Source organism: Lynx canadensis, chromosome C1, assembly GCF_007474595.2.
Source record: "Lynx canadensis isolate LIC74 chromosome C1, mLynCan4.pri.v2, whole genome shotgun sequence".
NCBI lineage: Eukaryota > Metazoa > Chordata > Mammalia > Carnivora > Felidae > Lynx > Lynx canadensis.
This window is the reverse complement of record NC_044310.1, coordinates 96,940,254-96,956,793: the sequence shown is the minus strand read 5'-3', so window position 1 is coordinate 96,956,793 and position 16,540 is coordinate 96,940,254. Positions and strand designations below refer to the sequence as shown.

General features: G+C 47.6%; 2 protein-coding genes across 4 annotated transcripts; one reads left to right on the top strand and one right to left on the bottom strand.

Annotated features, from left to right (window-relative positions):
• Window positions 1–316: 316 nt before the first annotated feature.
• Window positions 317–6,234, bottom strand: DCLRE1B (DNA cross-link repair 1B). Its single transcript, XM_030326821.2, has 4 exons — window positions 5,827–6,234; window positions 4,966–5,131; window positions 4,210–4,392; window positions 317–2,617 (listed from the first exon to the last, which is right to left on the bottom strand). Exons 1-4 carry the CDS (start codon window positions 6,013–6,015, stop codon window positions 1,530–1,532), a joined length of 1,626 nt encoding a protein of 541 aa, XP_030182681.1. The 5' UTR covers window positions 6,016–6,234; the 3' UTR covers window positions 317–1,529.
• On the top strand, window positions 6,202–15,671 carry AP4B1 (adaptor related protein complex 4 subunit beta 1). 3 transcript variants are annotated; one of them, XM_030326819.1, is made up of 11 exons: window positions 6,310–6,392; window positions 6,837–7,023; window positions 8,727–8,951; window positions 9,417–9,547; window positions 10,141–10,288; window positions 10,811–11,307; window positions 12,308–12,391; window positions 13,149–13,252; window positions 13,940–14,147; window positions 14,370–14,651; window positions 14,914–15,671. In XM_030326819.1, exons 2-11 carry the CDS (start codon window positions 6,911–6,913, stop codon window positions 15,339–15,341), a joined length of 2,220 nt encoding a protein of 739 aa, XP_030182679.1. In that variant the 5' UTR covers window positions 6,310–6,392; window positions 6,837–6,910; the 3' UTR covers window positions 15,342–15,671. The 3 variants fall into 3 exon arrangements, with proteins under 3 accessions (XP_030182680.1, XP_030182679.1, XP_030182678.1); XM_030326818.2 differs by lacking the exon at window positions 6,310–6,392 and adding an exon at window positions 6,530–6,735; XM_030326820.1 differs by lacking the exons at window positions 6,310–6,392; window positions 6,837–7,023 and adding an exon at window positions 6,202–6,207 and having other exon boundaries at window positions 8,946–8,951.
• The last annotated feature ends 869 nt before the right edge of the window (window positions 15,672–16,540 follow it).

Below are 16,540 nucleotides of genomic sequence, written 5' to 3'. Positions count from 1 at the left end.
TGGGCAAGAAACAACCTTTATTGCGAGGCTTCGTTCTGAAGTAGTTTTTATTCGTGTGCCCAGCTCTACATGCCTGTACCCAGTCTCAGAGCCTATGGTGTCTGCTGTCCTGCTTATTGGTTTGGCACGTTGTCAGGCTGGGAGCAGAAGGACAGGGCAGAGCTGCACACCCCCAGCCCTTCCACCAGCTGGCTCCTTGGTCTCTGCCCTGGATACTAAAACAAACAGGCTGTGTGCTCTGGCTCCCTACTCAACCCAAGGGGGCGGGGGGCGGGGAGAGCAGCAAATATCCCAGCTATGTGAACAATCAGGAATATCTGGCAGCACATTTGATCTTTTGTAACTTTATTTTGGCTAAATAGTCAGGGCCTCCAGGCAGCTGGGAGGCCATCATACCCTACGTGCTGGGTTCCAGGTATGGCCTTGGTGAAGGGTGCCCACTACGCCAGCTGGCTCTGTTCCAGAGAAGTCTCTAGTGACACTAACTGCAGACTCTCATAGAGGCAGGGGCGAGTTTTTCTCTACCATTCCAGGGTTCTTCACTGCTTCCTGTTCCCTCCCAGAGGCAAAGACAGGAAGTCACTTGGACAGGGTCACAGCAAGTTAGTGACATTCGAGATTGTATCATGCTGCCTGGATCACCACTTTACCCTCCAACAGTTCCTAACTTAAAAAATGGAATTTTTATCTGGGGAGAAGGGTAAGAAGACTTGGGAATGGCACATGGTGCACAAAATAATAATGGGAGTGACCCGGTCCTTTCTGATTCAGACTGCATCTCTTACTGCACCCATGTCAGAGGACTGCATGTTCAAAAAAGTTGCAGAAATACTGAGTTCAACAGATTAAGTTACTGTAAGACTTCTCAGAACCTTTAGTATGCTCATGTATGCTGTGCAGAGGGTATATTGAAAAGTGTTGTTTTATTTTCAGAGACAGAGAATGTGAACAGGGGAGGGGCAGAGAGAAGGGAGAGAGAGATTTTCAAGCAGGCTCCATGCCATTAGCACAGAGCCCCGTGTGGGGCTGGAGCCCACGAAACTGTGAGACTATGACCTGAGCTGAAATAGAGTTAGATGCTCAGTCGACTTAGCCACCTAGGCGCCCTGAAAAGTGTTTCTTAAACGTAGCCAACCATGAAACTAATGGCTCCATGGGCACTAGGATTCCAATGAACACACTTTGTGAGCTACTGCTCCAGGGTGAGCCCACAGGGATCCTGTGAAGATGGAAAAGTAAGGCCTAGGGGTGCCTGGGTGGCTGAGTTGGTTAAGCGTCTGACTTCCGCTCAGGTCACGATCTCGTGATCTGTGAGTTCGAGCCCCGCGTCGGGCTCTGTGCTGACAGCTCGGAGCCTGGAGCCTGTTTCGGATTCTGTCTCCCTGGCTCTCTCTGTCCCTCCCCCGCTCATGCTCCATCTATCTCTCAAAAATGAATAAATGTAAAAAAAATATTTTTAGAAAAGTAAGGCCCAAAACAAAGTCTCTCCAGCAGCCATGGGTCACTATCTTTACAACCACGGTGTTGGATCAAACGAAGGTGTCATTCTCCTCCCTGTACCTCAGCAAGTGTTTATGGTATTTTTCCACTTGCTGGTCAAAGCCCCTGGAAGAGAACTGGGCCTGGAAAAAGTTCACTGGAGTCAGAAGGTATTTCAGTGCCAGGCCCCTGAACTCAGGAGCCAGGAGAGGGGCTGCCTCGCTGCTGTGAGTCAGGGGACAATCCGGGCCCGTCCAAGTGCTCTGGTTCCCTGTGGCTGCTAAGCCATCATGGTTTCCCCTGGGGACCGAGTGGGGCCACACACCAATTTCCTCCCCAGTTTCTAGAGACATAAATTCCTCATCTGTGGACCGTAAGTGCACTGACACATTCAAGGGGGCAGTCAGTACAGTCACCATCTTCTGGGACTCTGAGAAAGGGACTGCCCCATCCCACTCTTTGCTGCAGAGGTCCGGAAGCAACGGTTTTTTGATCTGCAAAGGACGGTGGGAAGCCTGCTTCTCGAGGTGCCCAGAAAGGTTGTCATTCTTGGCCTCCTGCGAGTCCATGTCACCTTGAGATTGATCAGCAGTTTCCGGAAAGGAGTCAAACATGACACCCTGGGTTCTCGGCCTCTTTAGTCTCCTTTCTAACAACAGGCAGAGCAAGCTTGGTTTTCTTGAGGAGGAATTCATATACTGCTGCACAGAGTGCGGGACCAGGGGCACAGAGAGCCTGGGGCTCAGGCTGTCCTGAAAGTAGTCCCTGCAGGGCTGCCGACTGACAATGGGCACCACTTGGCAAGGCTTCAGTGCTGCCACAAAGGCCCGGAGCTCTGAGTAGGAGGAGTGGTCCGAGTAAGGGATGATGTGGATGTCGGGGTGGGAGCTGTGGGTTTTCCGGCTTGTGGGAAGGATGGCAATGGTAGGGTGGGTCTGGTTCCAATGTAGCATGGCAGAACGGCAGACCTCCATGTGGTCCACGGCATGGATGCGGCCGGCCTTCTCCTCCACCGTGAACACGTCTGCCAGGCCCAGAAGCTGCACCAACTCCAGGCGCCGAGGACTCAATACCACCCAGGTCTGAAACTCCAGGGCCAGCTGCTCCAGCAGCGACTCTTTTCCCAGGCTATAGAGTCCTGAGTGATGTCAAAGGGAATGGGAAAAGCAAGGGATGAAAGAGAAAGAAGATACTGGAGAATCCTAATAAATCAACCAAATGTTTAACAAAAACACACAAAACTAACAGGGCAATCAGGGAGTGTATCAGGGAGGAGGTGGCATTTGAGCTGAGATACATAGAGGATGGAGGAGGGCTTCACACAGGATCCACTCACTTATTCAGTTCAACAAAGGACAGCATCTACCTGGTGTTAGGCACTATGAAAACAAGCACAAGCCTCAGTCCTCAAGGAGTGTAATCTACATGGGGACCCAGACACAGTGTGGTCAAGAGCAATGTTAGAAGCATGCACACACTATTATGAGAGCATAGGAAAGTATCTACCAGTTGATTACAGGGAAGGTTTCCTGAAAATGGCCACCGAGCGGTCCTAAAGGACAGGTGTAAGTTTACCTGGCAGGGGAAGGGGGTGGTTCGGTGTCACTAAAGTGCAGACAAGAAACTGGTAGGAAATGACACAGGAGAGGTAAGCAAGGCTTGTATGATAGAGAGCCTGTATATATTGCTAAGGAGCTTGAAGTTAATTCTGTAAGTGAAAGAGAGCTATTAAAGAGTTTGCACCAGGAAAATGGCTAATTTTAATCACAGGAATATTATGATCTGAGGAGGGCTTTAGGGAAAAAAAATGACAGCAGTGTTACTGGATCACCTGCATGAGGAGATGCTGAAAGCGTAAGTACCAGTTAGAAGGCCCCAAAATGTTTTATGCTGTTGTGGAATCGCTAGAACAAACACACAGTTGGTTTCTCGATGTGTCTGATTTGAAGCTCGGCAATCACTTGAATATCTACGTTCTGTTAAATTTCACTTGCTCAGATAACAAAGGTTTATTGATTGCCTCCTCAGGCATTAATCTAAGCATCTGAGATATATCCATAAGGAAAGCAAAGAGCCCTGCCATTGTGGAATTCTAGCAGGGGGAGACAAAAAGCAAATACAGTAGCATGTAAATTGTGGAATACATTATAAGGTGATGAGTGCAATATTGGCCCTCTCCTATTTAAAAACCTTCAACAGCTTTTTGTCCAAATGTAACCATTTGGATGAAGTTACATTTGGGATTACATTTAGGATCAAGTTGAAGCTTACAAGCAAGCACTTCAGCCCCTCCTGCCTTTCCAGCCTCCTCACCCACTACATGTCCACCATACCGCCTGCTGCCTCTCTGTTCCACAAACAAGACTTCTTCCTACCTCCATCCATGCTCCCAAGGAGTGTGAGAGAGAGAGAGTGTGTGTGTGTGTGTGTGTGTGTGTGTCAAGAGAAGTAGAGAACAAACAATAAGTAATAGCTTGGATTGAAGCATGGATAAGAGTAAGGTGATGAGTGCTATGAAAAAATAAAACAGTTGGTTACAGAAGATCAGGAGTTGGGCATGTGAGAGTATGAGAGTAGAGATGGTTGGAAGATTGCAATTTAAATAAGGTGGTCAGGGTAGGTTTCACGGAGAAGGGGACATCTACGAAGACCTAAAAGACACGTGAAACCCTCCGAAAACCCAAGATTCGCTAGCTTTCGGTGAGAGAAAAAGGAAAGGAAACCACTCACCAATCTTTATGTTATGCTGTGGATGCTTTCGAATTAGCTCGATAATCTGGCGGGCAGCTTCTTGTCGGGAGGGAAGAACCCAGGCTGGGTTGCAATTGGTGTTATCTAGGTATAAGGTATGGATCTGTTTCCCTAGTTTCAGGGCTGGCTCCTTTAGCATGGATGGTGTATACCGAAAGTCACCTGGAAGAATATATGGGGGGCAGAGAGTCAGAGACAAAAGTATAGAAGACGAGCCCCTCCCACTTAAAAAAAAATGTTTATTTATTTATTTTGAAAGAAAGAGAGGGAGAGAGAGCAGCAGAGGAGGGGCAGAAAGAGAGGAAGACAGAGAAGCCCAAGCAGGCTCCACACTGTCAGCACCAAGCCCAACACAGGGTTCAAACCCACGGACCGTGAGATCATGACCTGAGCCAAAACCAAGAGTCGGACACTTAACCAACTGAGCCACCCAAGTGCCCCAAGCCTCTCTCACTTTCAACAGCTGATGGACATTTGCTTACCAGCCTGTGGAAAAACTGTCAGGGAGTCTGGCACTAATACAGTATAGCTTCTTTTTAGAAATGTCTCCATTCTGCTTCTGTTTTTATTATTCTTTACAAGGTCTGGACCCATAAAGCGTGGAAAATCAGTTGAGAAAGGTCACTGTGCTCACATGGGATGAAGCTAGGAGGCCTCCAGACTTCTGAGTTAAGGCTGCTCAAGAAAAGTAGTATCTAGTCTGGGAAGGTGGGAGAGACCCCTTGGGAGGCCCACCTGTGTAGAGGATGGTTCCAAAGTATCCTTCAAAGAGAAACATGACAGAGCCAGGGCAGTGATTGGCATCCAGGAGGGTTACAGTCATGGTCTCTCGCCCAATTTCATCTAGAGGCAGGACATGGCTCTCACCAACCTCCAGGGCTCGGATCCACTTCTTGGATACCTGGGGGGAAAGTTGGTCATTCTACTGAACACAAACTCTCCTCGATACTGTCTTGGGTTAGGAATCACCCCTTTACCCAAGTGAGGTAAAGCTGACCACATCCTAAACCACCCTGTAGCAGAAGCTGTAATAGAGATTCTCCCAAATCCCCCACTCTTCCCTCCCGCCCTTTCTACAGTTTAAATGAAAGAGTCCAGAAAACACTCTAGGCAGCGTCTCTCAAACTATCTGATCATAATAATCTCTTGGGGGCACCTGTTAAAATTCTAACCAGATTTCCAGGACCTGCACCAGCTATATCTACTGGATCAGACGGGGGGGGGGGGGGGGGGGGGATAATGGGGAAGGGGGTACTGGAGAATGTGTATAGTCACCCAGCATATTAGGTGGATTCTTCTGAGACAAGTTTAGGAAACACTGGCCTAGCTGATATGAAAATACAGGTACAGTTTCCTTGGCTGGACCAAAAGATCTCCCCAACTTATAGCTGAAACATCGCAGGTCAGCCAGTCAAGAAACCACACCCCCATTCTGGGCTTAAGGACGTATTTCTGGGTTCAAACAACTCCCGCACTGGTAAAAATCGGTCCTCCTGGTCCCTAACCTACGAGTCTGAGGCTGTGACAGATAGGAAATCCCCACCCAGATGCTCGGCCCACCTCTCAGAGGACTCCAGCACCCCCCCACCCCCGTACCTGTAAGTGACGATGCACGAGGTAAGCAGTGATTGGGGAGCAGTAGAGGGGCCGGGCCCAGGTGCTAGACAAACCCACGGTGTGGTCCGAGTGCATGTGGGACAAAAAGAAGAGCCGTGCGGAACCAGCCCGGCGCAGGCTCCAAAAGTCCACCGCGATGGGCGTATGGGGGATCAGGGTCCCGTTCATGGTGGCGGGGCTGGAGGGTCACCAGCGAGATCTTCATGGGCACAGAGCTGCCGCGTGAGGCTCCTGCAACCACGCCCTGAAGAAAGTCACGCTGGGGCAAGAACGCGGACAGAACCCCTAACGGGAAGCCAGCCCAGTAGAGGAATAAGTCCCTAGCGTGGGGAGGAAAAGGAAGTGGCCGTGCTCTTGCGAGTCCTGGGTGGAATCGCAAACCGCCAAAGACTCTCGGCCGAGCGCCACTCCTACCCGCGCGCGGGAGCCGGGGCCAAGGCCGGGCGCTCAAAGCGCGCGCTGCTGGGCGGAGACAGGCCGAAGCAGCCGATTTCCGACGGCCCGCAGCGCCTCCACCAGAGGGAGCCGCGCGGCTGCGCCTGGAGGTGAGAGGTGGGGGGAAGGGCGCCCTAAGGTCGGCGTCCGGGCGACGCTAGGCGCTGGCCGCGAGAAGGTGAGTGGCAGCTGCTGTGCGCGGTCGGCCTCAAGGAGGCGGGACTTCCGCAGAAAGCTTGACTGGGCCTATCCTTGGCGGCAACCGCGCGGAGGCGCAAGAAGGGCTGGAACTGGAGAGGGAGGGGTCTGCAGACTGTCGGCGGCCCGGCTGGAAATGGGGCTGAGGGCCTCGAGGTAGCGGGAGAGGTGTCGGGGCGCCGCGATCCGGCCTGCAGGTCCCGGGCAGGAACCACAGAGCCTTGTTCGGGGCTCGCCGGGGCGCGGAGAGGCTTGGTGAGAGTGTGCTGGGGCCTGGGCTCCGGCCCCGGGGAAGCCGAGGCTGGGGCGAGATCACGCCTTTCGCGTCGCCGCTGACTGACCTTTGCTTTACCCAGGTTCCCACGTCAGGGCTGGGAGGAGCCGGCGAGTTACCTAGGGGTGTGCGGGGACTGCCCCGCGACTGTGGACGATGCCGTACCTTGGCTCCGAGGACGTGGTGAAGGAGCTGAAGAAAGCTCTGTGTAACCCTCACATTCAGGCGGATAGGCTGCGCTACCGGAATGTCATCCAGCGAGTGATTAGGTATCCCCTACCGCCCGAACTCCCCGTGGCAGCCCCCATCCCGGCCCTCCACCCCCGGCCGCTCCCAAAGAGTGAATGAACTCAGGGCAGGCTGGGATTTGGGCTTCCTGCTTCTCTGCATGGCCGTCGCAGCCTCCCTTTGTGGGACTTCCTTGACTTCGTTTACTCTGCGGGGTGGTTACGCCCATGTCTTGAACTTACACTGCTGCCCCCCCCCCCGCAGATCTATAGAATCTAGTACAGAAACCCCTTTGTATCTTCAGACCCACATATCCTGCTGCTTGGCATTCCCACTTGGACATTTCTTCAAAGACCTGCAAAATAGCACCTTACATCCTTCCCCTCTCCCCAAACCTGCTCTTCCACTTATGTTTGGGTTGATGAATGTCACCATCCAGCTGACCAAGGGAGGGACTCAGTCTTGATGACTCCCGATTTTCACTTCTCAAGTCAGATGGTATGGATACACAGTTCTAAATATCCATCCTCTTTTATTTTTATTTAAAAAAAAAAAAATTAGTGTTTATTTTTGGGAGAGGGAGAAACAGAGCGTGAGCGGGGGAGGGGCAGAGAGAGGGGGAAACACAGAATCCGAAGCAGGCTCCTGGCTCTGAGCCGTCAGCACAGAGCCCCAGGCGGAGCTGGAGCTGGAACTCAAACCGTGAGATCATGACCTGAGATGAAGTCGAAGCTGAATCAACTGAGCCCCCCAAGCTCCCCATCCACCCTCTTTTTAACGAATTTTTGTGTATTTATTTTTTTATTGGTCCTGTTCTTCTGGTTTTATTACCAAAGCAATTGCAGTAGCTTGCTAATAGGTTACCTTGCCTCATTTCAAGTAGAATTTTTCTAACATGAATTTGAATGTATATAACTCTTGGCCTGCAATTGTGGTTCACAAACTTAGTATGCACAACAGTCCCTTGCAATGCTTTAAAAAAAAAAAAAAAAGAAAAGAAAAATCAAAGTTTTCATCCAGTCCAGTAATGCTGCTTTCAGTAGGGTGGGATGGAACCCAGGAATATGCGTTTTAAACAGACACCCCATCTGACTCCTGTAGGAAACCATAGTTTGAGAAACTGATCTACAGAATAAAGTCCAAATTTCTTACAGTACCCAAAGAACACCCTAACACAACTACTTGCAGACTCTCAAAAGAATGTAGCATTTTTGCTGATGCCCATGTGCCTTATAGCATCTATCATTACCTGTCTACTACACCTGCCTGACAAATTCCAGCTCATTCAACTAAAGTGTTACTTCTGTGGAAACATTTTATGGTTTCTTGGCAGTATTAGACCTCTGATCCCCCACTGTACCTTGTCTGTTACTTCTGTTTTAATACTTACCGATCATATCGTAATTAGTGGTGTTTTTGTCTTGCTCCTTAATACGGTTTGAGTTGCTAGAGATCTGAGACCATGCTTTTTTCAAAATTATGACCCCAGAGCATATCCCTGGAATGTAGAAGCTGAATTTCATTGGAATGTTCCAGGGATTCAATAACTATTTCTTGAATGAATAGAAGAAAATTTATTGTAGGCCTATCGTGTGAAGTATTGTGCAATGTGATAGACAAGGTAGACCCGGTTGCTTTCCTCATAATCTAGTTGGATAACCGGGATGTGTATAGGTAAAACACCTGTTGTTATAGGCTGGGGATCATGTATTTTACTTCTTCCTGCTATGTGTGTTGGTTTTAGGCACATGACTCAGGGCTTGGACATGTCTGGTGTTTTCATGGAAATGGTGAAGGCCAGTGCCACCGTAGATATTGTTCAGAAGAAGTTGGTTTATCTGTACATGTGTACCTATGCCCCCCTGAAACCAGATCTGGCTCTCTTGGCCATTAATACGCTGTGCAAAGACTGTTCGGATCCCAATCCAATGGTGCGGGGGCTGGCATTACGGAGCATGTGTAGTCTCAGGTGAGTACCCTCTTCCAGGACTGTTTATCAGTGGTTGATGTATTCGGGAGATCATGGGGCAGGTTTTTAATGATGATAATTTATCTGAGCTTCTTAATCATGGGGAACATGCAGTTGTAACCTGAACTCAGGTTTTCAGCCATTGCTTAGGCTTGAAAAACTATGTCCTATGGTTTCCTTAAAGGGAGTTTTCCATCCTCACTCTTGCTGAGATAGTTCGTGCTTTTGGTTAAAGATTTCTAAACAGTTATGTAGACATATAGTTTTGTTGTCCATGCAGTGTTATTCCAAATGAAAAGTCAAGTATGACTTTTTAAGTTTGGCCAGTGGCTTTCTCTAATTTTTTATGACATGATAGATGTACATTCAAACATCTACCAAACCTTCTGTGTTAAGGGCATAGGGCCTGAATTATGTCAAAACTAGTGTTTTAGGATCTGGCTGACTCCAGGATGTGTTGCTTAGGATGCCTGGTGTGCAGGAATACATCCAACAGCCTATTCTCAATGGTCTGCGAGATAAGGCTTCATATGTCAGGAGGGTGGCAGTCCTTGGTTGTGCCAAGATGCATAATCTTCACAGAGACTCGGAAGTGGGTAAGTTTCAGTGTAATCCATCATGATTTATATTTTTTTGTGTCTCCGTTATATGTTTGACTTTGGAAAAGGTCACGTGGCTTTGGTAGGAAATAGTAATGTGGCTGTGTACTTGTTTCTCTTTTTTTCTTTAAGGTTTATTTATTTATTGTGAGAGAGTGAGAGAGGGAGAATGAGTGGGGGAGGGGCAGAGAGCGAGGGAGAAAGAATCCTAAGCAGGCTCTGCACCAACTCAGGGCTCAATCCCATAAACCATGGGATCACGGCCTAAGCCGAGATCAAGAGTCAGTCAGATGCCTAACCTACTGAGCCACGCAGGCACCCCCTGTATGTGTCTCTAAGTAGAAAGGCTGGCTTGGTATTTTCTGAGATTGGAGAAGTCTTTTCTTTGGAGCCCAGGTGAGATCCTTTGCATTAGCTACTTAGAACAGTCTGGGGATGGCTTTTTTTTTTTTGTGCTTTGCATTTTATTACTGCCTTTGTTATTTTTGTAGCGGAGAAGTTCAGCTTTATCTGCCTGGAGCTATTGTCCTGGTTCTATTCCTGTGACTCTGAAACTGTTCTTTATCTGAGATCTTTATGCTCTTTTATAGATGGTGCTCTGGTAAATGAATTATACAGTTTGCTGCGTGACCAGGATCCAATTGTGGTTGTGAACTGCCTGAGGTCTCTAGAGGAAATTCTGAGACAGGAAGGAGGTGTTGTCATCAACAAGCCCATCGCCCACCATCTCTTAAATCGGTTTGGATGCCTCAGTCCTCTTTTTGTTATGATGAGATGTGCATCCTAGTGGGGTCTTGATATGTTGGATTAAGGGAACGTCTTGAACAACTTCTATAGAGTAGTAAAATTAACAGTAGCTATTAGTTTCCTCATATTTTATTGAGAGAATATTCTTTTATTTGTCTTAGTTTCTTTTGGTCATATAGAGAGATGGCAGAAAGATCCTGTGGAAATAGGTTCTGTCTTCCTCTACGATCATTATGTCCCCCAAACTAAGCCATTTGTGTTGTCTTAAAGAATCTGGATCTAGGTATAGCAATCACGGTCTTTGGCCTTAGATGAGTGAGAATGTGTACTGTGAACTCCTCTTGGAATTTAAAGCCTGTTTTGTGTCCACTTTAAATAGTACCTAAAAAGAATAATTCTGTTATGGCACAATCTGTTTTCAAGAATTCTCTCCTTGTTTTGATGAACAGGTGACAGTTGCACGGAGATGGTCCTCATTTGGTTGCTAAAATAATGCTTTCCTTTTTTGGACAGAATGCCAAAACTGGACCAATGGGGCCAGGCTGAAGTATTGAACTTTCTGCTACGCTACGAACCCCGCAGTGAGGAGGAGCTGTTTGACATTCTCAATCTGTTGGATAGCTTTCTCAAGAGCAGTAGCCCAGGTGTGGTGATGGGAGCCACGAAACTCTTTCTGATCTTGGCAAAAAAATTCCCCCACGTACAAACCGACGTGCTTGTGCAAGTCAAGGGACCTTTGCTGGCCGCCTGTTCTTCAGAGAGCCGCGAGCTCTGCTTTGCTGCCCTCTGTCACGTGCGTCAGATCTTGCATAGTCTGCCGGGTCACTTTAGCAGCCACTACAAAAAGTTTTTTTGCTCTTACTCGGAGCCGCACTACATCAAGCTGCAGAAGGTGGAGGTGCTGTGTGAGCTGGTGAACGATGAGAACGTGCAGCAGGTGCTAGAGGAGCTCCGGGGCTACTGTACCGATGTGTCAGCCGACTTTGCCCAGGCTGCCATCTTTGCCATAGGTAGGTGTCTGCCGCTTTTCCTTTTTGAGCGCTCAGGCCAGCCCGAAAGCTGTGGAACCACAGGGAATAAACAGGAACGAATCTTGCGGCAGAGACAAAGTACCATGCACCAAAGAACTGGGAGTCAGTGACCACAGAAAGAGTGGGGGGGGGAGGTGTTTTCGTCAACACTGGTGTTGCTGTATCTGCCAGGATAGAGGCTACAGGTAACTCAGACTATAGTACCTAAAATTTACACTGCTGTCCAGAATGCTTTCCCATATATCATCTTAGCACGGTCTTGGGAGGCAGTCAGGAAAAGTGGACAAGGGTTAGCGCTTCATTTTAGAAATGAAGAAACTCAGGCACAAGAAGGTTATTGCCAGAAGGTCACATAGTTCCTGAAGTGCGACTGGAACCCAGCTCTCCAGACTCAACGTCCTGTGTCAATTGACAGTTGTCTATTGAGCTTCTACTATGGGCTGTGTATCGTGCTCAGTGCAGAGCGGCGCAGAATGAATCCTAAATATCACAGGCTTTTTCATACTACTCTGCGTGGAATTCAAAAAGCCAGAATGACTCACAAAATGAAAGCAGCTGGGGAGCTACGTTTTGTTGGAGGGCTTCAAGCGGAAGAGGAGAAGGAACCGTCCTATGAGAATAAAGATTGGTTATTTTTAGGGGCAAGAGGAGGGAACAAAGAGGAGAGCGTAGAACTCCTGCAGTCAGGAGACTACTGTCGAGGGTTCCCAGCAGGGACACTCCTGTGCAGTTGTGCTGTACCAAGCCGTGGCCTCGTGTCTGGCTGCCACGTGAATACCTCTGTTACTGAAAGTTTTCAACGTTGTTCGATGGAAAAATCATTTTTACCAAACTTGGGAAGATCAAGCAAGGTGTGATTTTTTTTTTTTTTTTTTTAAGGTATCTTTGGTCCTCTTATGTTTGGCTGGTGGGAAATTATTTTAGAACGAGGTGCTGGTATGTGACTTACCACTTTTCTGTGCTTTCTGTTCCTCTGTAGGTGGTATCGCCAGGACCTACACAGATCAGTGTGTGCAGATTCTAACAGAGTTGCTGGGGCTTCGACAAGAGCACATCACCACAGGTAATGGCTGGCTACCCTTTGAGCATTTTTTTGTTTTGCTTTTTTTTGTCAATTGCTTGCCCTGTAGTAGTTGCCCCCCAAAAATGCTTGTTGTTCAGTAACATAGAGGTTTAAACTTTTCTTTGCGTTATCGTCTGTTGCCATCAGAGAAGCATAGGGTCCATAGATCTAACAGGTAGGGGGTTTTCAGGTTGCCATGACTCTACAAGGCTGTTCTGTACATAATGAAGGGTTCTAGGATGCTGTGCTTGTTAGTTCCCCAGCTTTACCCTCTTACTGCTTTATGGCAGCAGTGGCTTCCAGGGCTGGGACTGGGGTGAGGCAAGCAAGGTACCCAGGATGCAAACATTTAAAGAGGCACTCGCTCTCAGGTTCATGCAAGTGCTAACCCTGCATGTTTTCTTAAATTTTACACCCCCAGCACCTTGTTTGCCTCACCCTAGTTCCAACACTGGTGGCTCCATTTACACCGTCTTCAGAATATCATTGAACATGACCCCATGTTTGCTTTACATTTTACCAAGCGCTTTTGCACATGTTAGCTCATTTAGCCTCCTAGCGATCCAAAAGGAGCAGCATTCATGTAAGAAGTTACTGCCCGTGTCAGACATTTCTCAGATAATCGTTGACCACCCCTCCAACACCCATTTTACCGAACTTCATCTAGCAAACTAGTCTGAATATGTGACTTCTCTTAAGATTCCTTCCTGCGTGGAGCCTCTAATCCTGTGCTCTTGTATCCTGAGCTGTGTTGTAGTGGTGGTGCAAACTTTCCGAGACCTGGTTTGGTTGTGTCCTCAGTGTACGGAAGCTGTGTGTCAGGCCCTGCCCGGCTGTGAGGAGAACATTCAAGATAGCGAGGTAGATGGTAATTCTCCTTTACTAACAGGCAGAAGGGGAATGCTTGGGACCCTGCTCTGTGAAATGGAATCTAATTCTTCTTTCTACCCAGTCTGAATGTGGCTATCCTTAGAATTGACTGCCACCTCAGATTCTCTTTTGGGTATAGATAGGGTAGAAGAGATAAAAACAGGAGATTGATCTATGGTTTTTATTACAGATGCTTTAATATCATCGTTCTCTTGAACAGTTTTGAGTCAGAGGCTTAAACAATGGAGTTTTCAGCTGGAATGAGAATCAGAATCATTTGTGGAATTAACAGATATTTGGGCTTCACCACAGGCCTACCTACTTTGATTTGCACTCTAGGTCAATTACCACTTTCATGAAGTGGGTTAGAGGAGTGTTTCAGTTGCTTCCACCGATACATTAAACCCTAGACTGGGGCGGAGGCCCCCTAACTGAAAAAGCCTTATTACCTAACCAACACGGGCTATGAGAGTCTTGAGTCTCCTTTCGTGTGGTAGCATTTTGTTCGTATTTGTTGTAAAGAGTGGTGTTGGGTGGAGGATCGATGCAGTGCGAGTTGAAGTAAATGTAGGATTATGCTTTTTCCGCTGCCATTGGGCGGGGGTGGGAAGTCGAACCTGCCACCGTGTTTCAGACAGCCGAATGTTGAGCACCTGCTCTTACCCCTTCATTCCCTAGGGGAAACAGGCCCTTATTTGGCTCCTTGGTGTCCATGGGGAGAGAATTCCCAATGCTCCCTATGTGTTGGAAGACTTCGTGGAGAATGTGAAGTCAGAGACGTTTCCAGCTGTGACGATGGAGCTGCTCACTGCGCTGCTGCGCCTTTTCCTCTCCCGGCCCGCCGAGTGCCAGGACACGCTGGGGCGCCTGTTACATTACTGCATAGGTAGGCTCTTCCGAGGGAGTAGCGCTTGCCGTGTCAGATGGTAAATACCCTCACAGCTTACACTGTTGGGTGAGTCATGTCTGGTGCCCAAGAAGACAATGTTAATGATTTTCTGGGGCTTCCTCCCTCCTTCCTTTTGTTTTCCCTGTTGTGGTTGGCACAGGGTAGAAAGAGTGTTTTGGTTTTTGTTTGTAACTAACTCAGTCTCTTGTCTTACCTCAGAGGAAGAAAAGAATATGGCAGTACGAGACCGAGGTCTCTTCTATTACCGCCTTCTCTTAGCCGGCATTGATGAAGTGAAGCGGATCCTCTGTAGCCCTAAATCTGACCCTTCTCTTGGACTTTTGGAGGATCAGGCAGAAAGACCTGTGAATAGCTGGGCCTCGGACTTCAACACGCTGGTGCCAGTCTATGGCAAAGCCCGCTGGGCAACCATCTCTAAATACCAGGGGGCAGAGCGTCGGGGCCCAGAGCTTCCTGACACTGCATCCTTTGCCACCTCAGGTAAAAATAGTCCTTACTTTAGATCTTATCATGAAAACTCTTTATCTTTTGTAATGACTGGTAGAAAGTAGGGTATCCTAGCTATATCTCAGACTGTTGCCTGAATTGAAGTCTTTGTGAGCAATAAAGAAGTTCCTAGTTGGTGATTTTAACGATGTATCCAAAGATAAAAGTCACATTGTGTATTTTTGGAAATCTAGATAGAAAACATAGTTCCTATAGATTAAGAAGATCTCTTACAGAAGCTTTCTGACTCTTTTAGGTCCCCTGATTCCTGAAGAGAACAAGGAGAGGGTACAAGAACTCCCTGATTCTGGAGCCCTCGTGCTAGTCCCCAATTGCCAGCTTACTGCTGAGTATTTTGAGAAAACTTGGTTTAGCCTGAAAGTTGCTCATCAGCAGGTGTTCCCTTGGCGGGGAGCAGTCCATCCTGACACTCTCCAGATGGCCCTACAAGTAGTGAACATCCAGACCATCGCAATGAGCAGGGCTGGGGCTCACCCGTGGAAAGCCTATCTCAGTGCTCAGGATGACACTGGGTGTCTGTTCCTAACAGAACTGCTGTTGGAGTCCGAGAACTCGGAAATGCAGATCTCTGTGAAACAAAATGAGCCGAGGACCGAGACACTGAATAGTTTTATTTCTGTATTAGAAACTGTGTTTGGAACAATTGGAGACATAAAATCATAACAGATTCTTGCTGCCTGTCCTAAGTGAGATGAACAGCTATCAGAGTTCCTAGTTTTTCTTATTAGAGTTGCCTGTAAGTCCAGATGCTATCCAATGCAATGGAGAGTGGCAATCTCAGAATCAGGATTCTTATGGTTTTGTCCAAAGACTGTTGGCTTATTCCTCTCATACCTATTGGTGGATGACCCCATTTTTCCAGGTGATGTTGAAAAGGTTAATGTTGGTAAGGGGATGGGAACAGGCTAAGGAAAGGATTTGGATTCTTTTCTAATCCGTTTTAGGGATTGTCGTACTCATTAAAGATGCCTGAAGTCTATGGAAACTGGTGAAGTCATTGTTCGTGGAGGTCATCTTTTCTTCCGTGTTACTGCAATAAATTCCTCACTGGCCTCATATTCCTAATCGTGCTTTTTAAGGCCAGAGTTCAAAGTCCTTAGTGCAGTATCCAGAGTACCTCTGCCGTGTCACATCTCACTGCTTGCCCAGACGCTGTTCTTGCCAAAGCAAACCACTTGCATTCCTTGAATGCACAAGGCGCTCTCTCACCTCTGTGCTTTGGTACTTGCTTTTATTTCTTAGCTAGAACATTTCCTTACCCTCCTATCTTCTTTCTTTAAGTGAAATCTAGTCTGTCTGTCAGTGTTCCGCTCAGTCATGGGCTCTTTCAGGAAGTGTTCTGTGACCCTCACTGCCTTCATTATGGATCCTGTTCAAGCTGTCAAGGCTTCCAGTGCATGTGTCCCCCTGCTACTGTTGTAACTGTTTTCTGTCACTCTTCCTTGCTTTTAATTTTATTCATACCTACCCACATTTTTATACATTAATCGAGGCAACTTATGGCAAGAGCAGATGTAATAAAATGATTTAAAGTACAAATAACCAGTAAATTATAGACAACCAGAGGATCCACAACAGGGAAAGTAGAAATACCTCTTAAGCCCAGCTTGGTTAGAGATGGGGAGGTACACAAATGTTCAGGCTTGAGGGCCTACATACTTGGTAGAGAGGAGTCTCCAATGTAGCTCTGTAAGTGATTTAGCAGTCAGGCTGAAGAGAAGTAGTTATATAGTTGTCATCAGAGAAGAAGAAACCCTCCAATATTAATTTCTAAAAGAAATTTACACATAGTTTCACATGGGTAGCACTGAGTGGTAGGTACAAAATTGTTATGTGAAGTTAGCAATGGGTTTGTCATGACT